The 27,911-nt window shown below is 41.7% G+C and overlaps 1 protein-coding gene across 1 annotated transcript in view; it reads left to right on the forward strand.

Annotated features, from left to right (window-relative positions):
* The window catches only part of RAP2A (RAP2A, member of RAS oncogene family), a 36,318-nt gene extending 15,654 nt beyond the window's left edge, over positions 1 to 20,664 (forward strand). Inside the window, exon 2 of the mRNA XM_045481016.1 lies at positions 16,788 to 20,664. Coding sequence (XP_045336972.1) covers positions 16,788 to 17,025 — 238 coding nt within the window. The 3' untranslated portion in view covers positions 17,026 to 20,664. The remainder of the gene's footprint in view (positions 1 to 16,787) is intronic.
* Positions 20,665 to 27,911: the final 7,247 nt, after the last annotated feature.

Genomic DNA, 27,911 nt, shown 5'->3' on the forward strand with positions numbered 1-27,911 from the left:
CATTGGAAGCCCTGAGCTGCCGTGCTGGAGAACGCATGAAGAGGGCTGAGACTACAGTGGAGACTAGCCATGCCCACCAACATTCCAGGCCAGTGGTGAGGCCATCTTTGACCTTCCGCTCAGCCCAGCCCTAACCGAGCACCACTGAGTGAGCCCCGCCAGAAGAACTGCCCAGCTGAGCTCTGCCTAAATTCCTGAAATAATAGGAAAATGGTTATGTCAAGCCATTAAGTTTTGGAGCAGGTTTTTTGTTTGGTTTTTAAATGCCACAATAATTATCTGAAACAATAAAACATGTTTAGGGAAACCTATTATTTTAGAAGTTACTTTGATAGAAGAGCACTATCTTTCTCTGTGAAGGTCTTAAAATATTATTAAAGATAAACAATAAGTGAATGAGTTGATGTTGTATCTTAACTCTTAAAAGATGGCAGGTTGATGCGAGCACCTACCACTTGCCCTCACAGCGTACGTGTCCTCACAGAGTACCTGCCCGGTGTCATTTTACTGTTCCCACCTACATACAATTAACTTTGAAGAGCAGATTTGATTGTATTAAGAATATAATACATTAACGTTTAGTTTCCGCAGAAAAATCTAAGCATAGGTTTATACCCTTTGACATAAACTACCATCTATGTTAACAAGACAAGTTTCTTTCATGTATTTATTTGGTGCTAAACTGCTTCCATTTTGATATCCAGCACCTGACACTTAGAAAGTTTGCCGAATTAGTAAAGGTCCCTTCAGGTCATTACATTTCTGGATTTTGGCCTTTTTGCTCCCAAATATCTGGAGACACCCCCCCCCCCATACCACCATGAATCATGTTAAGCATTTCAGTATCTAATGCAAGGCATGATAAAGAACATAAAAGAAACTATTCCCAGTAGTATCCATCCAAAAATGCTTTTTTCAGCCTGGTGATCCTGGATATGCTTGCATTGTTTCTGTGACATTTCCACCATAGTCTACATGCAAAAGCTGTCATCTTGGAAAATCATCATTTCATTAACTCATTCTGTTTATTTTTTATTTTTATTTTTTTCACTTTTTATTTTTTGAGAGAGAGAGAGCATGAGCAGGGGAGGGGCAGAGAGAGAGGGAGACACAGAATCTGAAGCAGGCTCCAGGCTCTGAGCTGTCAGCACAGAGCCCGACATGGGGCTCGAACCCATGAACCATGAGATCATGCCCTGAGCCAAAGCCAGATGTTCAACCAGCTGAGCCACTCGGGTGCCCCTAACTCACTCTATTTTGTGTGTCTATAAGAGGATTGATTCCAGCACTGGAGGTAGAGCTATATGTAGGACGTTCATAGCCCTCATCCTTCTGAGGCCCCTGATGTAACTGCAAAGGTAGCACAGCTGGTGTAAAGCAGAAACAAGACTTGATCTCAGAACTCGTCACTCGGCCTAGAGTTTTGTTTTGTTTTCTATTTTCTTTCATTAACTTACTAGGGCTTCAGAGCCATGGTTCATACTAACGACTTAGCGGTGTTTGGGGTGAGAAGGTGACTGGAGTAAGAAAAGAAACTTCGGTTTGGAGAAGATTGTCAGCCTTTGATATTAGAAGGAGTAGTATTTATCCTGTTTTTTTCGAAAACCAAATGGTCTTCAGTAGACGGTTAGATTTGGCCGTCCTTGCCAGGCGAATGGGAGCCAGACACAGAGGAGGTAAGATACTATGTCTGACATTTTTTGTACATTTTTACAGATATATCACCACAATTAAGATTCTAGAACTGACTTACTGGCAGATGGTTTGAGAGAACTTAGAAAAGAGTAATTAGCATTTCTGTAGTATTTTACAGTATCCATAATACTTTAATGGCTAAATCATGTAAAGTGCTTAGTGCAGTGCCTGGCCCCTACTAAGCCGTCTACAGATGCTAGCTATTATTAGTAAAGTCATCACCATCGTGTTCCTCAACCTAATTCCTAAGTATCGTTAAAATTTCTGTCACAAATAAGGAACCTGCAGCTCAGAAAGGTCACATGACATCCAAGGGAGCAGAGCTCGGCTTTTTCTAGTTACCTGAAACCCAAATCCAGTTCTCTCTCCCTTATAATGCACTCCATGAGGATTTTAGCCGTTGACCAAATTGCAGTTGACCTTGACTCTTAGCCTAGGGATAAGCTTTGTCTAATCAAGTGGCTTGGGGGGATGGAGAGAAAACTGCAATGTTTTAAGATAATGTGGGAGTGGCATATAGGGTAGAGTACAGAGGTGAAGAATTGGAGGCGGGACCAGTTAGGAAGCGGTTACATAGCTCAGGAATGAGTTATTTTGGAAATGGAAGGGTTTCTATAGCAGGAATGTAAATGAAGGGACAGATTGTCTCACGTCCAATAATCCTTGCTCTCCTCATCCTCTGTAATCACCACACTAGACCTACTACAGCCCCTCATCCCAAACCTGATGACTATTAAAGACTGTTGAAGACGTTTTTTGCTTACCAGCCATTCTCCCTTGCTGGCTCCCACAGAGACTTCTTAGAACGGTTTATAACTTCTTTTGCTTCAGGGTTGGTTTGAATTCTGTGACAGTATCTGTAGCTCTTCGTTTCCAATGGTTGGTTGCTGTCGGGCACCATAATCTCCACCAATGGTGATAGTTTCCAGCTCCTTCATTGTGCAATTTTTTAATGTTTATTTATTTTTGAGAAGGAGACAGAGCGCGAGCAGGGGAAGGGCAGAGAGAGACGGAGAGGGAGAGGTACAGTGCGAAGCAGGCCTCAGGCTCCTGGTTGTCAGCCCAGAGCACAGTGCGGGGCTCGATCCCACGAACCATGGGATCGTGACCTGAAAGAAATCAAGAGTTGGACGCTTAACTGACTGAGCCACCCAGGTGTTTCTGGTGCTGTTTGTATGGTAATTTGGAAAGTAAGAAATATTTTAGTATCTTACTACAATAGTATCTTACTACAATAGTATCTTACTACAAGGCAAATATTCTTTTATTCATAATTTAAAAGTTCCTAAAAAGTTTTAGCTCTTCATAGCTTTGCTGCATCTTTAAATCATCTCCATTCGGAGAGATGGCTTCTGAAAAGTATTTGTAATTGAACTTTAACTGTGTACCAGCTACAGAGGAATTCTCATTCATAAACATTTTCACCAGAAATTCTAAAATGAAGAAGTGTCGAGAAGACGTATTCCATAACTTAATAAACGGAGAGTTAGGTAACCGTTCAGACAACCTGCATGTGCCTGAGCAGCCGACTCAGTGTAGTCTTCTCAAGAACAAGAGCGGGACCTGTTTTGTGATGCACAGGTTTCGGATTTCAACTCTCACTAAAGGTAAAACGCACGTTTTATGTCTGGACACATTTGTTCCTTTGATAGATGAAAGCTGTGTGTTCTTCATTTATGTGTCTCAACGTGAACTTTCCCTGCTATTTAAATTATGTAGGAAGACCCATACTTGGTTGACAGATTTTTAAAATGATAGATTTTGATTTGGTAGACCGAATATACATTAAAACACACACTAAAATTTAGCTACACATTAAAGTATCAAATACAGAGCAACAACTGCTTTCTAATACCTTATTTTGGGTATCTTGGATATTACGCTTTAAAAAAAAAAAATAAGGCGCCTGGGTGGCTCAGTCAATTAAGTTACTGACTTTGACTCAGGTCATGATCTCACGGTTAATGGGTTCGAGCCCCGCATTGGGCTCTGTGCTGGCAGCTCGGAGCCTGGAGCCTGCCTCAGATTGTGTGTCTCCCTCTCTTTTTGCCCCTCCCCTGCTTGTGCTCTGTCTGTCTCTGTCTCTGTCTTTCTCAAATATAAATAAACATAAAATTTTTTTTAAAAAAAATAAGAGAATCAACTGGTTTATTCAGATAATTTTTTGCATTTGGTTTTTAAGTGACAGGGTTTTAGGCTTCTAGTTGTGAACACTTCCTTACACACATTCCTGGGGTAGAAGATGCCCACTTCTAATAAATAAAAAGCCAGATTAAATGTAGTCATCAAGATTTTTTTTTCTTTCTAACATAGGTATTTGAAGTACTGTGGTATCTTAATATGCCCAAAAAGAACTAAGGTTAGATGGATCCAATTTATAAATCTGAGAGTGAAGAAAATGTTCAAAATTATCATTTTTATTTCCAGTGACATGCTCTTTAGTATTAGCATTCCTTACGCTTTCAGTCCTCAGGCAATTTTGAATATAAATTAAACAGCACAGAACTTGGACAGAAATGTAAAATTGATTAGCAGTGTTCAGCTGAGTAATAAACTAACTGATCGACTGAATCCTGCACTTTCTGTGACTGAAAAACCCTGTAGCCAACATGCATGCTCGCTCAATTTGTCCTGAAGGTTATTTTCTGTTCCAATTTTAATGAGGAAATCATTTAGATAATTATCTTCTTTATTGATTTTTTTTCTGTTTCAATTTATTATTATTTTTTATTGAAGTATCACTTCTGTGCAGTAAAGTGCATACATCTTAGATGTCCAGCTGGATGCCTCTCCCGTATAGTCAAGTCCTGGATGAACGTCCAGGACACAAATTTCGAGCAGCACAGCGGTTTCCCTTGTGTCCCACCCTGTCACTGCAGGCCCAAAGACCAGCACAATCAGTCACGTCTGTTCCTGGGCTCCTGGCTTCTGTTGTTCCAGGGACCCTTCGTGAGATTCATCTATGCTGCTGGTAGCAGGAGCTAATTCTTTCCTAAGCCGCAGTAGTTCCCCTCATATGGACGTACCACGATTCTGTCATTTCTTCTGGGGGTGGGTTGGGGCCGTTACCATTAACGCTACTGTGAACATTCTAGTACGTATCTGGGGTTGCACGCATGTACACTTTCTCTTGGGGGTATACCTCGGAATGGGATTACTGGGTACGAATGCGTATTTGCAGCATGAGTAAATACTGCCAAATGATTTTCCAAAGTAGTTGTACCAACTTAATCTTGCGCTCACATTGTCAGTCGTCTTAATCTTAGCTAACCTGGGAAGATAGATTCCCGTGGTGCCTCGTTGTGAGTTTAGTTTTTGTTTCCCTGGTGTGTAATGGTGTTGAGCGCCTTTTCATTTGCTTCATGATGATTTGGGTGTCTTCTCCTAAGAAATACCTACTCCAGTGCTTTGTCCATTTAAAAATTGTGTTGTTTTCTTCTCTTTTGTAGAAGTCCTGTGTTAGATACATGTATTGCAAATACCTTTTCCCAATTTTTGGCTTACCTTTTCACTTGCTTAATAGTTTCTTTACATGAGCATAAATTCTTAATTTTAGGGGCGCCTGGGTGGCTCAGTCGGTTAAACGTCCGACTTCAGCTCAGGTCACGATCTCGCGGTCCTTGAGTTCGAGCCCCGCGTCGGGCTCTGGGTTGATGGCTCAGAGCCTGGAGCCTGCTTCCGATTCTGTGTCTCCCTCTCTCTCTGCCTCTCCCACGTTCATGCTCTGTGTCTCCCTGTCTCAAAAATAAATAAACGTTAAAAAAAAAAAAATTAAAAAAAAAATTCTTAATTTTAATGAAGCCCAGTTTATTAACCTTTCCTTTTTTGGTTAGTTCTTTTTTCGTATCCTATTTAATATATTTTTAAGACTTTTAAGACTTCATTAAAGCAATAATTTAGAAGGAGCTTTAAAAATAGTACACTTAACAGTGTTGCATGATTATCATTCACAGATTTTCAGAAGTAAACAAAATGTCCAACTGGTAAGAGTTGAAGGCTAAAATATCATTCTCTTTTTATTAATAGTAAGTTGAGAGTATATGGGAAGACCTTTAATAAGGTAAAATTTGAGTGGCAAATGATTGTTACCTTACCCAGTAAGATAACATGTCACATATGGAAAAAACATACAGGCCTTTAAAGAGACTCCCAGGTATAATCAGTGAAGGATGGGTGGAAATCTAGAGTAATATTAATAGAAACATGAAGTGAATAACCTGAGTAGGATATTTTAAAAATAAAAATTTTGTAGGAAAAGGAAGTAGCCAGTTCTATGGGAAAATCATCATTTTGTAAACTCTACGCTAAGAGGAGGTGGTCTTTAATCCTCATTAAGAACTCCATGATATACGAGAATCTTCTTTGTAAGAAGTAGTGATTTAGATAGCCAAGATCATTTTAAACATGGTCACAGTGAAAGTGTATTAGAAACAGGGTAATAGAAGGCATATGGTAGTTCCCTTTGTGGTTTTATATTCTTAGTCATAAGATAAAACTATACTTATAAAAACAATAGTTTACCTATGAGTCATTTCTGATTTCTCTTTTTTTGTCAAAACCACTACCTGCTCTGTGTCTTTCAACCAGCCCTTAGTATGTCTTGTTGGTGCAATTTCCAAATATATTTTGTCTTTTTTTTTTTTTTTTCCTACTGCCATTGCCATCATCCCAGTTCAAGTCCTTGCTGTCTCCTGCCTAGACCACTTCAGGTGTCTTTTATCTTCCTGCTACTTTTGTGACCCTAAAATCCATTTTCTGTATGTTAGCCACACTGATCTCTTAACACATACGCCATGTAACTTCCCTGCCGAAAGTCCTTCAGTAGCTTTCTCCTCTTTCTCCTGTCCTTAGGATAGTAGCCATCGGTCCTCTTCATCCCTCATGCTCTTCTCTCCCCTTGCTCTTTATGATGTAACCATGCTAGTCTCCTTTTTGTTCCTTGGATAAGCCTACTACTTTCCTACTGCCTATCTTTAAAATCTTCTTCTGCCTAAAAGGTTTCATTCCTGGTTTTTCCCATGGCTCATTCAACTCTCAATCCTCAAGCTTGTGCTTAGATTTCATCTCCTGGAAATGCCTTCTTTGATCACCCAGTGTAATTAATACTGGCCTACGCAGGTTATTACATAGTAATATCGATTTTCTTTGTAACAGCCATCACAGTCTTTCATTATATTGTCTCTTTGTGTATAGTGTTTCCTCCAATTTTTGAATGTAAACTTCAGGGACTTCATTTGTCGTATATCTCCAGTGCCTCACACAATGCCTAGTGGGTACTCAAGAGATGTATGCATGAAAACCTATGCACCCCAAGTTATTTTTTTAATGTTTTATTCATTTTTGAGAGAGAGAGCTTAAGCATGGGAGGGGCAGAGAGAAGGGGACAGAGGATCCAAAGCAGACTCTATGCTGACAGCAGTGAGCCCATTGCGGGGCTCAAACTCACCAACCGTGAAATCATGACCTGAGCTAAAGTCAGATGCTCAACAAAGAGAGACACCCAGCACTCCTATGCTCAATATAAAATGTAAATAAGAGTTCAGACAACCGAACTAATTTGTTACAAAAGTAAGGGAAGATTTTAAAAGAGATGAAATTTGACCTGAGCTTTGAATGGCAGTTAGAATTTGACTGGTAGGAAGTAGTGAATCACTAAATTCTACACCTGAAACTCATATTACACTGTATGTTAACTAATTGGAATTTAAATAAAACCTTGAAAATAACTTGATTGGTGAGGACCACTATAGTTAGACGACCACCATGAACAAGGAGACAGAATTAAGAGCAGAAGATTCTCTTTGGAAAGTTGTAGGAAATAAGGTTGAATTAGATATGAAGGGCAAGAGTTTGGATAGCTGAAGAACTAAACGGAAAAGTGTATATATGACATGGTTAACAGTGGAAAGCTGTTGTCAGCCCCTGAGTAGGGGAGCATGGATGACATCATGTAAGTTAATCATTGCAAGGAATTGGTGCATTTCACCTAAGTTTCTCTTTCAGGAGCATATTCTTCCAAAGTCTGTAGGGTCTGTAGTGATTTTTCCTATTTCATTCTGATATCATTAATTTGTGTCCTTGTTTTCTTAGTGTGGCTAGAGGTTTGTCAATTCTACTGATGTGGAACTAGTTTTTTTAGTTTTCTATTTAGGTCTATTTCTATTTAGATTTACTATATTGTTTTTCTGTCTTTGATTTATGTGATTTTTCCTATTTATTATTTTTACTTTCTGCTTAATTTGGATTTATTTTGTGCTTTTTCTAGTTTCTTAATGTAGAAGCATAGATCACTGGCCTGAGACATTTCTTCTTTTCAAATATAGACATTTAATGCTATGATAGTTCTCTGTGACCTGCTTTAACTGTGTCCCACAAATTTGGGTATATTTTTATTTTCTTTCCGTTAAATCTTTCCTAGTTTTCCTTGTGATGTCTTCTTTAAGCCATGGGTTATTTAGAAGTATATGGTTCAGTTTCCAAACATTTGTAAATTTTCTCATATCTTCCTGTTACTAATTTTTCATTTAATTCCATTATGGTCTGAGAACATATTTTGTATCATTTCAATTCTTTGACATTTGTTACAGTTTTTATAGCCCAAATATGGTCTATCCTAGTGAATGTTCCAGGAGCACTTGGGAAGAATATATTCTGCTTTTGTTGCATGGAGTGTTTTATAAATGTTAGATAAATTGTTTAATAGCCTTTTGCACTGCTACACAGTTTCTACAGTTGTGGTCATCTTCCCAGCAAAGTGGGCAGAAGATAGAAAGGAGAAAAGAAAAAGAGAGGAACATACAGAGATTTCCCATATAATCCCTGCCTACACATGCATAGCCTCCCCCATTATCAACATCTCCCACCACAGTAGTACATTTGTGACAATTGATGAACCTGCATTGACACATCGTAATCACCCAAAGTCCACAGTTTACCTTAGAGTTTACTCTTGGTGTTGTACATTCTGTGGATTTGGACGAATGTTTAATAACATGCATCCATCATTATGGTATCCTACAGAGTACTTTCACTGCCCTAAAAATACTGTGTTGCACCTGTTCATCCCTTCCCGTCTCCCACCCCAACTCCTGGCAGCCTTTGATCTGTTAACTTGTCTCCATAGTTTTGTCTTTTGCAGAATATCATATAGCTGAAATCGTACAGTATGTAGTCTTTCCAGATTGGTTTCTTTCACTTAGTAATGTACATTTAGGGTTCCTCCCTGTCTTTTCATGGCTTGATAGCTGACTCCTTTTTACTGCCGAATGAAATCCCATTGTCTGGATGGACCACAGTTTATTTATCCATTCACCTACTGAAGGATATCGTGGTTGCTTGCAAATCTTGGCAATTATGTGTGAGGTTGCTATAAACATCCATGTGCAGGTTTTTATGTGGACACAAGTTTTCAGCTCCTTTGGGTAAATACTTGGGATTGCTAGACTGCGTGGTAAGAGTATGTGTAGTTTTGTAGGAAACCACCCAAGTGGCTAAACATTTTGCATTCCCACCAGAAGTGAATGAGAGTTCCTGTAGCTTCACATCCTTCAGCATTTGGTGGTGTCAGTGTTCTGGATTTTGGCCACTCTAGTAGGAGTGTAGCAGTATCTCATTGCTTTAATTTGCATTTCCCTGATGACATATGATGGTAGAGCATCTTTTCATATGTTTATTTGCCACCTGTATATCTTCTTTGATGAGGTGTCTGTTAAGGTCTTTGACTGATTTTTTATTGGGTTGATGGTTTTCTTATTGTTGAGTTTCAAGACTCCTTTGTATGTTTTGGATAATAAATCCTTTATCAGGTGTAAAAATATTTTCTCCCTCAGTTGGTTTTTAATACGACATTTAAAATGCCTCAGTTGCATTGTCATGATCAATTGGTCCCTCACAAACTACGAGGAATCGATTCTTCTGATACAGTGCCAGCTCTTAATTTCTAGGAAGGCAGATTATGTTTATTAACCTCGGTATGGAGTATCCCTGATAGCTTTGAATGTCTTTTTAGTGTCATTATTCTCCACGCTTAATTTTTGTATTACATTTACAGATTTCTCTCTCTTCTTCAGGATGCATTCTGAAACCAGCAGAAAGTCAGAGCAGAGGACTGTGGTTTCATTATTCAAGCTAAATTACCAGAAGTGCCCTTTTAAGATGAAATATTTCGTCACTTCAAAACAAGTCAGTCTAGAGGAAGAGAGCAGCCTTACTTAGCTCATGGTTTCCATCTTTACAAGAAGTATTGATATTTCGTGCTAGCAAGCTGTGGTAGAAGCTGTCACCTCCTAGCCAAAAACAATCCTTTTTCTTCAGGACTGCCACAATACTTTACTGAAAGATTAAAAATATCAGTCCCACGGTTGCAGAAACAGGCACTCTTAACTTACACACTACTGGCTGTAATACAAATTTTGGGATGCCAGTTAAGACTCTGTGTGTGTGCACAACAATCTGATGAACTTAGAAATGTGATTTTTCTGGCTCACCTACACACATATTACATATACCTTTGAGACAGAAATCACACTTCTAAGTGTAGCTCATCAGACTGCTGTTTATGTTAGTAAAAAAAAAATGAATCAGTAAAAAAAATGCATTAATGGGGAAGAAGTAATTAAATTATGGTACAGAGTATAGAGTCTATAAAATGTAATACTACTTAGCCATTAATAAAACTTACATCATTTATTGAAATGGAGATTTCAAATATAATTGGTACAGTCTCCTTTTACAAAAACTAATATCTATGTTTATGTAGATTCATATAGGAAAATAGTCTGGAAGGATATATACCAGAAAGTTAGATTATTCTCATGGAAATGGGATTAAAAATGTCTTTCATTTTCCTCCTTACCTATTTAAATATCGCTGGGATTTTTATCATTATTATGGCTGACCCTTGAACAGCATGGGTTTGAACAGTGCAGATCCACTTATATGCAGATTTTTTTCAATAAATAGAGTACAGTACTGTAAACGTGTTTCCTCTTTCTTAGGATTTTTTTAAAAATTTTTTTAACGTTTATTTATTTCTGAAACAGAGAGAGAGAGAGAGACAGAGCATGAGCAGGGGAGGGGCAGAGAGAGAGAGAGAGGGAGACACAGAATCTGAAACAGGCTCCAGGCTCTGAGCTGTCTGCACAGAGCCCGACGCGGGGCTTGAACCCACGGACCGCAAGATCATGACCTGAGCCGAAATCTGACGCTTAACCGACTGAGCCACCCAGGTGCCCCTCTTTCTTAAGATTTTCTTAACATTTTCTTTTTTTAGCTTACTTTATTATAAGAATAAAGTATATAATACATATAACAAAGTATGTGTTAAATGACTGCTTTTGTTATCAGTAAGGCTTCCAGTCAACAGTAGGCTACTAGCAGTTAAGTTTTGGGGGAGTCTATATGCTGTCAGCGCCCCAATTCCCACGTTGTTCAGGGTCGACTGTACTTATTTAATTTGAGCAGGGAGAGGAGAAAGAAAACCTATTTGCATTCTGGAGAAACATTTCTATATTCTAAAGGGTACAAGAACTAGGACCTATGGGAAGGGCCAAGATGTTACAAATGACAGCTCACGAGACAGGGATAAACCTTTTAACACTGGCTTTTTAACACTAATGTTTAACAGAACTGACAGAAAGGACAGAATGGGTTGTTTGAGATATGAGTTCCGCATCACTAATGATGTTCAAATATAGCCATTTGGTGAGGTTGTCATGGAAGTGGTTGGAGCCTCAAGTGGTTTGACATTTTGCCTTGAGACTCTCTTGGTAGATGAGATTTTTAACATGAGGGGAAGGTTGACTAAGGGGACCTATAAAAATCTTCCTGATTTTGGGGCGCCTGGGTGGCTCAAGTCGGTTGGGCGTCCGACTTTGGCTCAGGTCATGATCTCGCGGTCCATGAGTTCGAGCCACGCGTCGGGCTCTGTGCTGACAGCTCAGAGCCTGGAGCCTGTTTCAGATTCTGTGTCTCCCTCTCTCTCTGACCTTCCCCCATTCATGCTCTGTCTCTCTCTGTCTCAAAAATAAATAAACGTTAAAAAAAATTAAAAAAAAAAAAATCTTCCTGATTTTCATTCCTGAATTCAGAGACAATTGTACTTCAACCTGCTTGTGCAAAAGTGACTTAGAAGAATGCAGCATGACACAAACCGTGAGATCGTGACCTGAGCTGAATTCAAGAGTGGTAAGAGCCTAACCACTTAACCGACTGAGCCACCCAGGTGCCTCAGCACGGCCTTCTTTTCATACGCTTCCCTCCAAAGGAAGTTAAAGGCGCTGACTGTGGTGGTTTCTGTCTACACCTTATCACTGGTGAATAAATGAAGGGAAGAAGGAATTGATTCTGGATTTGCCGCAGTGGAAAACTATGAACTATGTCAACACAGTATGGTTTGAGGTCACGAAGCAACAGATTAGGCCAGTGTCTTCAAAACCCTGCTGACCCGCACGAGTAGTCTTCAGAGCTTACACATGTAGATATATATTTTTTTCATAGCCTCTTTGTGGATCTCTGGTCCCATAAGTTCAGATCCAGTAGGTCTGGAGTAGGGCCTGGGGATCAGTACTTTTTTTAATTCCCCAGGTGTTTTGGCAATTGGCCAAGTTTAGGCACAACCAGAAGTAAAACATACATACACACATACAAATGCATACACACATATCAGGACAGTTACCAAAAAAGAGAAAACAACATGAGACTATTGGAAAGCGATTAAAAAACCACTGGCATCCATTGGCAAGCATCAAATGTTGTGAACTCTGTGAAGCTACCTCACTGAGAAGCCTGTCGGCATTCTACAGCCGAGTGATACTCCAGCCTGAGTGATGATCCATTCAGTGCATTAGGCAGAGCTAGTTTTATTCATCAATACGTCATGTATCATGCTCATGAATACAATAAACACTGTAAAAATCATGTCGATAAAACAACTGTTTGCAGACTATAAACAAATATAAGATTATTTGAGCTGCATGACCATAACCCTGCTCACGTTCTTAAAAGAAATACCAAGGAGGGGCGCCTGGGTGGCTGAGTCGGTTAAGTGTCTGACTCTTGATTTCAGCTCAGGTCATGATCTCACGGTTCGTGGGTTCGAGTCCCGCATCGGGCTCTGTGCTAACAGCTCAGAGTCTGGAGCCTGCTTCGGATGCTGTGTCTCCCTCTCTCTGCACCTCCCCCATTCTCTGTCTCCTCTCTCTCTCTCTCTCTCTCTCTCTCAAAAATAAACACTAAAAAAAAAAAAAGATCATCCTGTTGGGTGTTGTGCCAAGAACAGTGCTAAGCTGTCAGCCATCACTTGGTCAATGATATGTACTGATTGTGGGAATGGCCCACTAGGTCCTGATTTTTAGCTTCGAAGCTGAAGCGCGCCTTGGAAACCTAGTCCAGCTCACTTTTATAGTTCAAGAAACTGGGAACCAAGAGATGAAGTTAATTTGCTAAATTGACAGAAGTAGCTAGAGGCAGTTCAGGGACCAGAGTCCTGGTCTGGCTTTGTTGGTTTTTCAGCACACCCTTGCTGGGGCAGGGAGCAGGGTTTCCCCACGCTCCCCCTCTGTTGTGTCAACACAGGGCTTTTTTGCTTTTTTCCCTTTGCCTTCTCACCCGCCCGCCTTGAGGAGGATCCTCGTTTCCCCAAATCTTACCCCCTCCACACAGGACCCATTCCGTCAGCCCAACCCAGAGCCTCGCCTCCCCTTCCGCACAGGTGGCTGTATCTGGAGAAAGAAGGCTTTCCTGCTCTGCTTGTCCCTCTTCCCCTCCTGCTCAGCCCAGGGGACTGGAGAAGGCGAAGGCTGGCGGCAGGTGGCTGCTTCGTTCCTTGACTCAGGGTCAGTGTCTCCTGCCTGTCTGTCCTCAGGAGCTCCTCACCTCCCTTCTGACACTTCGAGAAGCTGTGTCCTCGCAGCAGCGGGCAGGCAGGACAGGAAAGAAGCACCGCCCCGCGTTTCCCCAGCACTCGGGGCTTTCTAGGGCATCCTGTGAGCTTTACAGCAACCTATGCGTTCAGTGGGAACAGATCCCCTGACTCCCTTTTTACCGACAAGGAAGTGACTACAGGTGAATACGGTGCAAGGTTTGCTCAGTCTTGCAGCCTCAGTGGCCGGGCTGGAAGCCGAGCCTCCAAATCCCACTTTCGAATCTTTTCTGCGGTGTCATGTATTAATGTTAACAGCAAGAGACACAATTTCTCACCGTCTGCTATTCCGAGATGTAGAGAATACTTCTTTTCCCCGAAGACCTTTGAAAGTCTTCTCAGGACATCAGTCTGAATTGCTCCAGCCGTTTTCGCATCTCGGTCTTAGAGAAGACCACTGACCATTCAGATAGTGATATAATGGCCAGGCTCTCTGCTACTAAACTGTCACCTTCACTGGACAGTTAACTAAATGCTGTTACATACGGACTTATATTTGCAGTGTTCTTGTTGCCCTTTTGAGAATCCGTTGGCAACATTTATTCAGATTCTTGATTCAAACGGTGCGTGATACAACTGCTAATGATTTGATATGTTTGCAAGTTTTGAAAATCCACACAGCTGTCGCGTTTGGTTAGAAGTGTAAGAACTATTTCTTTACCTATAAAACATGATTTCATACTTTATTTAAACTAAAAACATAGTCTCTAAAACACTGCTTCACTAATAAGAGAAAGCGATGTCATCACTTTCCCTGTTAAGGATGGTCCACAGAGATTGAAATTAATTTTTAACCCGATTCAATTCAACCAATACATTTTTCGGGATTGTATTCATGTTTATGTTCTTTCCCTGCCAAACAAGGCGATTTAAAGTAACGCTGCGGTGTATGTACTCTCATAAGGAAAACCGAAATGCAGTTAAAAGCTTGCGAGCAAAATAAGTTCGGAAGGCTGAGAAGGCTCGTATGCAAAGCAGCTGGTCCGCAGCGTTTGTAATGCAGCTTCACCTTGCTGCCACTTGTCCTTGCAGAGGCCACCGGGCACACGTAATTGTTTGTAGGGAAGAGTCCTAGAAGGTGTGAAAAACCCGTGTGTCGTACGGCCAGAGCTCGCAGTAGGATCTGAGGCCACAAAGCACAAGGCCCAGCTGGGCCACAGTAAATTCAGATAAAGCCACTGATACACATTGGAGTTTGTCCAAATCCATTTCCTGCAAAAGAATACCCAAGTTCTAGATTTACCTTTGATACGGTTGTCCCCACACATTTTTAAGTTGTTTTTATGTTCCAGATTGCTAAGTGGCGCACTTCTGGGAGCCCTCTTGTTGAAACAGTTCTCAGTTTGACCGAGTGCCAGAGACAGAAGTGAGACTCTGGTGGGAATATAGTTTGCTTTACAAGCGTGAGTGAGGGGAGAGAACCAATTTCACCGAGTGAGGAGACCGTGGAAGGATTCTCACTCACATTAACCACCTGCCCAGCACTCAGTTTCCTGAATGATAAAAACTCTGTACGAACCCCGCCTCAGTGAAGTCCTATGTGGTAGTTTTCTCTTCTGATGGAGTGGCCGCGTCCTGTCATATGTTATCCTTATGTGCAATGGTGTGGTTTACTTCCTTTATAGATTAGAGATGCATTCTGCTTAGAGGAAGGTACACACACATACACACACACACACACACACACTGATTTATACTAAAATCACGAGAAGCTTTTAAAATGATGTTTGGGGCACTTGGGTAACTCAGGTGATTAAGCATCTGACTCTTGATTTTGGCTCAGGTCGTGATCTCATGGTTCATGAGATCAAGCCCCTGTCCGGCTCTGCACTAACAGCGTGGAGCCTGCTTGGGATTCTCTCTCTTCCTGGCTCCCTGCCTCTTCCCTGCTCGTGCTCTCTTGCTCTCTCTCTAAAAAATACATAAACTTAAAAAAATTAGAAAATAAATAAATGATGTTTAAAGTAAAAATGATAGCCTTAGGAAAATATATTAGCAACATTTCTTAGAACAAACATAAAGAATATTAGTAAATAACTATGCAGAGTAGCACCATGTATTTTTACACTGTGAGTAACCATCGTAAAAAGAATCGATCAGCTTTAGGTATCAAAATGATTTAGGGCCTTTTTACTTTGTTCTTTTCATACCGTTTTGTTATCCTTATTAGTCTAGCTTTTTTCCAGATGTCGTAACTCACAGACGCCTTATCTTTGGCTGCTATAACAAAAAACCTCAGAATGTGGGGCTTAAACAACAGTTTGGAGGCAGGAAGTCCAAGATCAAGCCTCTGCCAGCTTCTGTGTGTGCTGAGGGCCCGCTTCCCTCGTTCTTGGACTCATCTTTTTGCTGAGTCCTCACATAGGGTTGGGGCAAGGGAGCACTCCCCTATCTCTTTTCCACATAAAAGGGCACCAATCCCATCCGTGATGAAATCACTGCCCCAAAGCCCCAAACTCTTAAATACAATCACAGTGGGGCTTAGGCTTCAACACTGGGAAGAAGGGGCACAAACATTCGGCCTATGGCACACTTGTGCTGGTTAGGAAGGAAGGGACGGCATCAAATAAAGCTAATGACTGAAATGTTTACTCCTTGCAGGCTGAAAAGAACCATGATGTCTTTCAACTGGCTAATCTGGAACAGTTTTATCAAAGGGATAGAATGTAGTCATATTTGATAGTTTCCATCCTAATGATTTCTGCTGTCTTTTGTCTTAGGAACTATTCCAACATGACCAGTTTGTATATTTATGGAGTGGAGTAAAATGCTGACAATTATAAATCGTTTGCTTGCTCAGTAGAGCTATTACTTCATCAACTGAAATTTTGAGTAAGCATCTCTTAGAATGGAAAAGTTTAAATTAAGCCACCTAACAGGATTTATTCTGAGATTCTGAGAATAATTTTCCAAATATATCTGGAAAGGTAAATTGATTTTCGAAGCTGTATAATTGATTCATGTAAAGCCTCGTTTCCAAAACCCCATTTACTATCCACTGTGAGGGCAGCACCTGAATGCCCTCAGGGAGATGTCAAGCCAAGTGAGGCAAATGACGTTTGTGGTGGAGAATGTTTGTGGTAGAATAGAATAAAAAGAGAGAAGATACGTTTCAGCCACTTAACTTAGTGCCAACTTTTATAATGTCTGTGTCTCGTTTGCTCTCTTGTAGGTATGAGAAAGTGCCAGTCATCTTGGTTGGGAACAAAGTGGACCTGGAAAGTGAGAGGGAGGTGTCATCCAACGAAGGCAGGGCCCTCGCCGAAGAGTGGGGCTGCCCCTTTATGGAGACTTCTGCCAAGAGCAAAACGATGGTGGACGAACTCTTTGCCGAAATCGTGAGGCAGATGAACTACGCCGCGCAGCCTGACAAAGACGACCCGTGCTGTTCTGCCTGTAACATCCAATAGCGTCCGATGCGGCCGCCCCGGTCGGGCCTTGCCTGCTACCGCAGGCGAGGGCGCACCTCGTCCGCGCGACTGCGGAGTCCGCAGGGTGTGGGGGGTGACTCTGCAGTGCAACGGCCGCCCTCGTTGGGCGTCGAGCAGTGATTGTCAGTTGAGGTCTCTGAGTACCACTTGGGGTCAGTACCTACAGTCTTCACCGTTGTCCTCGGCCTCCTGGACGCACCTGCAACTTGAAGGCATAGCCAGTCTACAGGGTGATCTCCTTCGGAAGCTGTGGTGGCATTGTCACCGAGTTGACAGAAGCAACTATTGTATAAATTCAAAATAATCATGAGAGAGAAACCGGAAGAATCCCTATGACCACTTGCGGTTAAGATATTTTGTCTTCTTTGAAAAAAAATAAATAAATAAGTAAAGGAGAAATATTTTCCTACGGAGAGTACTGAAATTTCAGGACTTGAGATAGTGCTTCTAACCAATGTATTCCGTCAAGTCAGTAACAGCTGACCTGCCAACGGCATTACAGGGAGAGATTCTTTCCTCAGCTGACGCATTTCTGTTCCTCAAAATTGATGCTTAACTGTAGATGTTATCCTAACGTGTGACGCAGAACTAACTCGTGCATCGATCCTTGCTAGAGCAAAAAAAATCAGAACAGGTTGTGTACGAATACGATCTGGCTTTCGAATGTGTTAAATCACCTGCTTTGCCACCCAAAATGGAGGCTCTCACTAGGGTTTGATCCGAATTCAACCCCCAAGCCCACCCTCTGTTAACAAAGCGGGCATGGTCTTAATTGACAAGAAGAAAGCGATGTGATGGGAAGATTGCCTCGCCTTACTCACAAGAAGCGTTCTGGTAGATTAACTAGTACCATCGTGTAAGGAAAATGAAGCCATGTTGCATCCACGTGTTCCCGTTTGCAGAAACCTCACAGGACAGTACACACATCTTGCATTTTTTACGTTCGTTAAAGCAGCAGACCTTCTTGCCTTTAAGGGCTCTGGTTGTGGTGTGATTCTTGGCTAACCTGCTTTCGAAATCACGTTTGCTATAGCAGAGCTTTATTGCAGGCATCTAAAAATTGAATAACCATGTGAAATAATTTGGGCTTAAAAGTAGAACATAAATTATAGAGTGGAAGGTAAGGGACAAAAAAAAACCAAAAACAAAAACAAAAAAAAACACAACCCTTTTATCTTTAATTTTCCTGGGGAATTCTATAAAGATTTTCTTATAACAATTTTGCCCTGATTACTGAAGTGGCAAATAAAGCTAGAGAGAATATTTTCTTTTGAAAAGGTGCTCAAGCTCTGACATTTTGGGTTTTCATAGCCGTGAAGTATTTATCATTTGCATGACTAGTGGCACAGGAAAAACCTATTCGTAGGTTTTACAATCAAGTGCAGAAGGGTTTTGAGCAAACTTCAGAGCTGTAAATGCTGAAGAGAGTATCCTGAGCGAATCCTCTGGAGATAGATTTGGCCTTCAGAACTGCAATAGCGCTGAGCCTGCGATCTGCATCCTGCCCCACACTTTGTTGCTTTCACACACTTGGGCAAGTAACCGCTGGTCTTCTGTGGGTACCTGAGAGAGGAGCGTGTGTTTGCGTGTGCATGTGTGTTTATTGTTCCTGAGAATTTGGCACAAGTCAGAGATCATTGCCTACACTGAGCATCCCTACTGCAGAATATAGTGTATCAAAAACATTTTTTAAATTATTTGCGTGTTTTTGACACTTTCTGAAATCCTTGGTAACCCCCAAGTGTTTAGTGAGCTGGCATTAAGCTTAGCGGATAGCAGAAAGGTGGATAGTACTTTTCATAGGTGAGAAAACAGAGATATGTGGATCCAACCAGGCTGTGATTGTTAAAAATCTTTGAATTGTGAATATTTGCATTCTTCAATATCGGTTTTTGTTTTTGTTTTTGTTTCTTTTATAACCCCCAATTGTGAAGCACCTTGTTTACAGGATGGAAAGTTCTAACCCATTTTACTGAAACAGATTTCAGTATGTAACAGTTGATTTGACTCCAAACCTTTAGAGAAACCAGAGATTCAAGAAGTACGATTTATCTACTGAAAAATAGAAATATTTGTTAGTGAATCAGTTGAGACTTGAAGCGTCTAACTTCTCAGAATGATTGTTTTTTTAGAATTCCATATTTAACAGACAACTAAGAGCACATATTAAAAACATCTATAAAGACTCTACAGTTTTACACTACGGATTGCCATGCAGACAAGAAAAAGAAGTCAAATATGAAAAGTATGGCAAAATGTAAGGTGGAAAGATTAAAAATCCGGATTTTCGTCCCCCGTGTTTGCGTCAGACAGTAAGGTGGGTTTTCGCTGTAAAGATGTTGGTAAGAACCGATTTGGCTGCCTGATCAGCGTCTGCACACAGCCCTTCATATTTAGTGACAAAGCATCAAAGATATCCAGAAACATGGGAACCCTCTTGTGCTCTTAACTGTTGGTATTTCATCTGGTATGAATATAACTCGGTTTGAATGAATGTGTTTGTTGAGATGTTAATAACAAGCTTAAGAACGGGAGGATTGAATTTGTTGGCACACAAATCATCGTGGCTACAGAGAAAAGTTGGTGACCTTGTGTCGCTATTTATTTTATGCCCTGATCAGACTAGCACCTAGATAAGTGAAAGTTTTTCTAACATGCCTTAAAAATGTTATGGTTTGATCCAAAGACCCACTTTTTCTTTAGCTATTTGTGATAAGCTTTTTCCTTTGTTTTCCTTTTGTGTTGTTTTACTTTCAACACAGGCAGCGTTTTTTAAGTTCTTTTTTTTTCCCCCTTTTATGTTGCAGCTTTTTGGGGGGGTTCTTTTTCAAGCTGTGATAGTGATGGTAACGGATGCCTTTCATTTTGTTCAATTTACAACATACACGCCAGCATCGGATCAAAAGCGTTACGTAAAATCTTCCTTAAACTATCGAAAGGTGCTCCGTGATCTTTTCCTTTGGTTCGTAGAACTAGAACTGAATTTTTGACTAAGTGCTAGAATTGCCGTCACTCTTCTGTGGAAAAACTACTGATATTTTATGCTTTTCTTTGTGAAGAAATGTTGCCTAAGGATGTCTGCTGTGTGTTTTCAGGAGTTTTCCAATGGGAATGTTGTCCGTGTATGTCTGAATGTGAAAGTGCTTATTTTGTTTGTTGCTGTTGGTTTTCCGCTGTTTTGTTTTGGTTTTTAGTTGTTCTTCTCACTAGCCTTGTGTTCACACTGGTAAGCTTTACCTGTCTCCTTGGCCAATCAAACGTTTGAGACTATGGGGGTCTTTTTTTTTTTTTTTTTTTTTTTTTTAATTAACGTGTCATTGTGCATCTATTAAATCTTGATCAGGGTTTCAAGAATGACCGCAGTGGGTTTTGGAAACAGACTTATCATTATTGATTTGGGGTTTCCCAGAGATATAGTTCACAGTTCATTGTTGAGCTCTAATACAACTGACCATTTAAAATTGAACAACAGTTTATTGTTTTGTAACAATGTCAGTTGTTAAACCTTGACATTTCGATTAAAACATGGATTGTAGTTATAACTCAATGCAAATTCAACAGTTGTATTTGGAGTTAAATTATTTTAACAAATAAATTTATTTAATGAAACTTCCTCTGGATTGGTTTGGTTCGGTTTTGTACCTCACATGTTCGTGAGGGAAATGTGTTCAATATATACGAAAACAACTAAGAATTGCCGTAGAATGAATTTAATACTCTTGATACAGAAATATCCAAGCTGAATTACATGGACGATGCGTCATAAAAAAAGGAAGGTTAATAGATCATTTTCATACCCTGCATAAATAATAACACAAGAAAGACTTTAAAATTAGTAATTACAGGGGTAATTACTGATTTTGCTGGGTGGCGCAGTCGGTTAAGTGACTGACTCTTGATTTCGGCTCGGGTCATGATCTCATGGTTTGTGTGTTCGAGCCCCAAGTCAGGCTCTGTGCTGACAGTGCAGAGCCTGCTTGGGATTCTCTCTCTGTCTCTCTGCCCCTCCCGTGCTCTCTCTCTCTCTCTCTCTCTCAAAATAAATAAAATTTTTAAAAATAAAATAAAATCAGTAATTACAAATACAAACTTGTCTCCATAAATAGTGTTTTATATTTTTGAGGACAGCTAGCTAATTGGAAGTCTCAATGCTAATGTGAACACAATCATTCCAGGTAATTAACATTAATTAGCAGTTGCTCTGTGGTCCTGCCAGTGTAACTAAAATGTATCCTTCTAGTGAGGGGTTGGGGCTGTCTTTTTGTTGAGGTCTTGTGGATTTTAAGGTGCCAGAAGCTGGAGGTTGCTGCTGGGTAGGGCTGTAGGGCCTGCCTGTTCTATATGGGGCCCTGTGAATGTTGACAGAGGCTGTTAATTATGTACAGCCTTCAGCTGCCCTGATAAGGAGCCCATTCATTCCCTAAGCCAATTTAAACTATGCCTTTTGGTTATGTTGCCTTCAGACTCTGTTGAAATCCTCTGGCAACATTCCACCAGTTTAGAGGCTTCATTGTTTTAGAATATAAGAATAATCTGAATGAATATAACGGAGGCACTGTAGATAGGATCTCAAATATTTAAAGGAAAACGTGCCTATATTTTAGTATAATAAATCAGTATCTGGTTAGCCTCATGATCTCACTTGAAGCTTTTATAAAGTAATTAAACCTATCAAATTATAATTTCAATTGGGAGAATTTCTTTATGGCCGAAGAGCAGTATTTTGAAATTCTCCCAAGTTGTACTATTTACTGATTGCTGGAGGGCCATGAATGGAAATCTAGGTAGCTGGAGGAGTAAAGTGCCGCCCAGTTTGGAACCCATCTGACCCCTGGAACCTGTGAAGCAGACAGAATGGTCACAAGTTCCCTAAAAAAGCTGCTCACCTATTTGTTTCTTAATTTTCAAAATATATGTTACATGTAAGTACTAATAAACCATAGTAGCACTCATTTGTCAAATGGATAAACTGGTTTCACATTTTTTAATATTAACTTCTCTGGTTTTGTTTTCTCTTTGAGGTATTGGGGGTTTTTGGGGGGGTGGGGGAAGTTCAGAGAGAGAGAAGGCACAGTGAACGAGGGAGAGAGAGAGAGGGAGAGGGAGAGAAGCAGGGTTCACCCGATGTGGGACACGAGCTCACAAACTGCGAGATCATGACCTAAGCCAAAGTCAGATGCTTAACCAACTGAGCCACCCAGGTGCCCTGAGGTATTAGATTTTTTAAAAGATCTGCTGCTTTTCCAGGTAAGATGATGTAGTATATCTTTTGATACTTTCTTAGAACAGTAGTCTTCATGTTACCTTCTAGGATTTCTCTAAGATCTATTAGTGAAGAAAAAGAAGACTGACTATCAACTTGGAAGATTAAATACAAAGACCTATTTAGTACACATGAACTAGGAAAAAAGAAACTGTAGGAATGATACTTGGTTTAGTTTATGGGAATTTTTTACAAAATCTTCCCATTTCAAAGACTCAGAAGTATCAAAGATTTCATTGTTTTATCATATGATTACAATTTTACATTGACAGTATTTGGAGTATGATTTACATTTTTATCTTTTAAAATATCAGGTATCAGGGCACCTGGGTGGCTCAGTCGGTCAAGCATCCCACTTCGGCTCAGGTCATGATCTCACGGTTCGTGAGTTCGAGCCCCACGTTGGCTCTGCACTGACGGCTCAGAGCCTGGAGCCTGCTTTGGATTCTGTGTCTCCTTCTCTCTCTGCCCCTCCTCCACTTGCATTCTGTCCCTGCACTTTCTCAAAAATAAAAAAAAAAATTTTTTTTAATTTTTTTTAAACGTTTATTTATTATTGAGAGAGCATGAGAGGGGCAGAGAGAGGAGGAGACACAGAATCCGAAGCAGGTTCCAGGCTCCGAGCTGTCAGCACAGAGCCAGACACAGGGCTCGAACTCCCGAACCGTGAGATCATGACCTGAGCCGAAGTGGGACGTTTGACTGTGTCACCCGGGCACCCTGTTAACTCTTCCTGAATGGTGTCCACCACTGAATGGTGACTTCTGGTCAGCTATCGCTCATGGAGGGTTACTGTCACATCAGGCCTGGTGTGGCAACAGACAGGCATCCACACATAATCCCCGATCCCAAAGACCTCTTTGCTGTCTTACCCCATTCAGGCTGCTCTAACACAAGCATAAACCGGGTAGCTAACGAACAAATGTGTATTCCTCACGGTTCTGGTGGCTTGGAGATCAGGATCAAGATTGGCAGATTTGGTGCCTGGCAAGGGTCCGCTTCCAGCTGCGCTGACTGCCCACTGTGCCCTCCCATGGCAGAAGGGAGAAGGCGGAGCTCAGGTGTCTTCCGTGAGGGCACTAACCCATGACCTCATCCCCTCCTAGGGGCCTCCTGGGGGTTAGTTTCAACATCTGAATTTTGAAGGGATGCACACATTCAGTCTATAGTACCAGTCTTTCATCTCGCCTTTTCCTTTAAGTCAAGGCAAATACAAATTAGCCCCCTGGTAATAACATAATTTTTTCCCTACTTGTACATACCAGAATCCCAGTAACCCGGGCCAAGCCAAAGTCCTGGGCGCAGCTCATAGGGCTGTCGCTGACTCCGTTCTTTCTTCCCAAAGCAGGTGTAACCAGCCCGAATGAGTCCATGCTGGGGACTTTGAGGAGTCTGTGATGGATGGGAGTGGATGACAGTACTGCAGGGCTCCAGGGCTGTGCTATTTACAGGGTGTGTCTACTTCCTCAGGAAACACTCAGGCTAACAATAGGATCTGCCAGGGGCTGGCCTGGGGGGTAGGCATTGGAGGCACTGTGCTAGTTTGGGGACACCAGCAAAGCTGAGAGGGGCAGGGAGCTGTATTGCAGATACTCCCTTGAACAATAAACTCTGACTCCCCAGTATCCTTGATCTCGGCCCATATCAGGAAATGGTGAGTTAGCAGTGGCACTGAGAGAACATTGTCCAAAATATCCAGGAATCCCTGGATCCTATCCTTGAGGGAGGTGTAAGCTCGTGTGAAAGCAGCCTCACACAATGACCTGTGCACAAATGCACACACATATGCACACACACACACACACACACACCCTAAAACACCGGGGTAAGGGAATGGCAATTACTTGCTGGAGATTTTATTTTTATTTTTTAATTTATTTTTATTTTAGAGCATGAGTGGGGCAGGGCAGAGAGAGAGAGAGAGAGAGAGAGGGAATCTTAAGCAGGCTCAGCCTGGAGCCGAACTCAGGGCTTAATCCCACAACCCTGGGATCATGGCCTGAGCCGAAATCAAGAGTCAGACACTCGAGGCACCTGGCTGGCTCAGCGGTCAAGCGTCTGACATCGGCTCCGGTCATGATCTCACAGTTTGTGACTTCAAGCCCTGCATTGGGCTCTGTGCTGACAGCTCAGACCCTCAACCGACTGAGCCACCCAAGCACCCCTGGAGTTCCAATTTATTTATTTTTTTTAATTTTTAATTTTTTTAACGTTTATTTACTTTTGAGAGAGAGAGAGAGAGACAGAGTGCGAGTGAGGGAGGGTAGAGAAAGGGAGACAAAATCCAAAGCAGGCTCCGGGCTCTGAGCTGTCAGCCCAGAGCCCGAGGCAATGCTTGAACTTGAACCTTGAGATCATGACCTGAGCTGAAGTCAGATGCTTAACTGACTGAGCCACCCAGGCCCCCCAGGAGCTTTCCTTTTCAAGCGGCAGTACAGAGCTCTGGTGCACTGCCTGAACCCCAACAGATTCAGGTCTGCTCGAGGAGCTAGAAGGCGAAGCGAACCAAAGTCCTCTGTCTACATCTAGCCTGAAGCCTGAATCCAAATCCTGAAGGTTGCCTCTGCTAGCCAGTAGAACCGAAAGAGGAGAAGTGAGTTTGTTCCAGTGCCCATCACAGCGTTCCCCTGGGCCGTCCTCCCAGGGCCTGACTGCTGGGAGGAGGAGGAGGCTCACAGGAGGAGGACGCTCCTGGGGGAGCTGCCTCCAGACTCCTCCTCTCACTTCACAAGGGAGGAGAGGGAAGGATCGAGAGGCCCTGGCCTTCATCCTGGAAGGGCCATCTGGGCAGCCTGCACGTGGCTGAAGCGGCCTTTAATCCGACTGCTGTCCAGCAGCCCTCCTCCTTTTGGGAGCGAAACAGAGACGAAAGTGAAAACCAGTACAGGTTAGAGGGCAGCTTTTTCTCCACCAGAGCCGAAAGCACCTTTCTTGGAAGCAAAGTTTGAATGTTTTCCCTAGATTTATTTTGTTTGCTTCATTATTCACTATGTTTTGGTTCATTTACACAGTCTGTATTCATTATCCATTGCTGTGTAACAAATGACCCCAAAGCTTAGAAGCTTAAAACAACAAACATTTATTACCTCACAGTTTCTGTGGGGCAAGAGTCTAGCCATGGCTCTGGTCACTCCCAAGTCTGCAGTCAAGCTGTGGGCTGGGCTTTCAGTCATCTGAAGGCTTCACTCGAGGTCCATCTACCGCTAAGCTCCTTCAGTGGTTGTTGGCAGGATTCGGTTTCTCTAGGGTTGTTGCAGTGAGGCCCTTACTCCCTTGTTGGCTGTCAGCCGGAGGCCTGACCATATGGGCTTCACCACAGGGCAGCTCGCAATGTGGCAGCTGGCTTCATCCTAGCTGGCAAGTGAGAGCAAGAGAGGAGTACCAGCAAAATTGAGTCACAGTCTTCTGTTTTTATCTCAGAAGTGAAACCTCACCATTTTTCCCTGTTTGCTTCATTAAAAACAAGACACTGGGTTCAGCCCACACTCCAGAGATCACACCAGAGTCTCCGGATGGTTCATTTTATGCGTCAATGTGACAGGGCCATGGGGTGCCTAGATATTTGGTCAAACATCATTCTGGGTGTTTCTGTGAGGGCATCTTTGGAGGAGATTAAATTGGCAGACTGAGTAAAGCAAGATTGCCCTCCCTGTTGGGGTGGTCTCCTTCCAATCCATTGAAGACTTAAATAATACAAATAGGCTGACCTTCCTCCAAATAACAGTGAATTCTTCCTGCCTAACAGCACTTTGAACTAGAATATTGGCTTTTCCCTGCACTCAAACTGAAACATTGGCTCTTCCTAGGCCTTTAGTCTGCCAGCCTTCAGACTGGGATCATACCATTGGCTCTCCTGGTTCTCAGCCCTCCGGCTCAGACTGGCACTACATTATTGACTTTTCTGGGTCTTCAGCTTGCTGACTCACCCGCAAGTCTCGGGACTTGCCAGCCTCCGTAATCTCATGAGCCAATTCCACGTAACAAATCTCTCTCTATATAAATAGACGATACATGCATACAAACATACACACATACATCCTGTTGGTCTATTTCTTTGGAAAGATTCAGCTAATATAGGTGAGAATGCCAGGAGGCAAAGATCATCGGGTGCCACCTTAGAAAGCTGCCTACCACATGTTATTATAAATTTTATCCCATACTATCTCCCTACTTAGAGAATTAGGATCCCAATCTAAGGATTTCAGTGTATGCCATTTTTTCCCATTTATCTTGATTTTAATTCCTCCCCTACCATCACGTGCACCACTATATCTAGAAAAAATGTCCAGGGCACCACAGACAGGCAAGAAGTCCTTACCTACTATGATACTAACTGGAAGGGCAGGAACTAATTATGTTTCAGTATTGAATATTACATAGGCATAAGTTAAATTTAGTTTTTCTGATTAAAGCAAAATAATTTCCCAAATACCCAGACGGAATATTTCCCAAACTGTATTCCCAAATCAATTCCCAAATACATTTCCCAAATGTGCCATACCAGTACAGTTTTCAGAGGAAATTGATTGGCCTTCATTAAATGAAAAACCAGCAATCTGGCAGAGTATTCTTCCACGGGTAGATTCTAGAAGCTATTCTGCCATCTGCAGTCAGGGGGTGGGACGGTTGAGTCTGGCTACCTCTTTAACTTCTCTTGGTCAATGCTGATTACAACAAATTAATAAATTAATTTAAAAAATAGTGAATATTGGGGCACCTGGGTGGCGCAGTCGGTTGAGCGTCCAACTTCAGCCAGGTCACGATCTCGCGGTCCGTGAGTTTGAGCCCCGCATCGGGCTCTGGGCTGATGGCTCAGAGCCTGGAGCCTGTTTCCGATTCTGTGTCTCCCTCTCTCTCTGCCCCTCCCCCGTTCATGCTCTGTCTCTCTCTGTCCCCCAAAAAAATAAATCAACGTTGAAAAAAAAAATTAAAAAAAAATAGTGAATATCTGATTTGGTTTCTTTTTTCTTTGTGAAGTTTTTTCATAATTGTCAGTAACAAAGCAGGTTGAGCCTCTGGTGACAGTTGATTTACTATCAGTTTACTGCATTTACCTGGTTGCGAATTAACTGGTTTGGTTTATGGACTATTCTAGCAGGCCCATGAAATGAGACGATCTTCCTCCCCACAGAGATTGTCTCTCAGAGGGCCTTGGTAATTAAGGAGCAGCTGATGAGATCTGGTGGGTAGATCTCTGAGTGGAAGGAGCTGTTCTGATTAAATTAGGAGCATGAAACATGGAGGGTCCCTCTCTTTCCCCACTAGACCACAGGCCCCAAAGTTTGTTCTGTTTTTTTTTTTTTAACTGCTACAGAGAAGCTAGTCACTGCAGTAATCAGTACTAATTACCAACCCTACTCCCAACCCCACTATTCCCAGGCAATGACAATATCATAGGTCACTGTAGTACCTTAACCAAACCAAATAGTCTATAAAACAGTTTCTGCAACGGGCTAATAAAGAATTTACTGTAGTTTGAGGTCTGTTTGTTTTTTTTTTACAGACCCATAAACATACCTACAGTAAAATGCCCCAAATTTGTCTGCATACCTCAATGGACTTTTACGGATGTAACCACCAGCCAAATCAAGATACAGAACAT

The sequence above is a fragment of the Leopardus geoffroyi genome, chromosome A1 (genome assembly GCF_018350155.1).
Source record: "Leopardus geoffroyi isolate Oge1 chromosome A1, O.geoffroyi_Oge1_pat1.0, whole genome shotgun sequence".
NCBI classification, from domain to species: Eukaryota; Metazoa; Chordata; class Mammalia; order Carnivora; family Felidae; genus Leopardus; species Leopardus geoffroyi.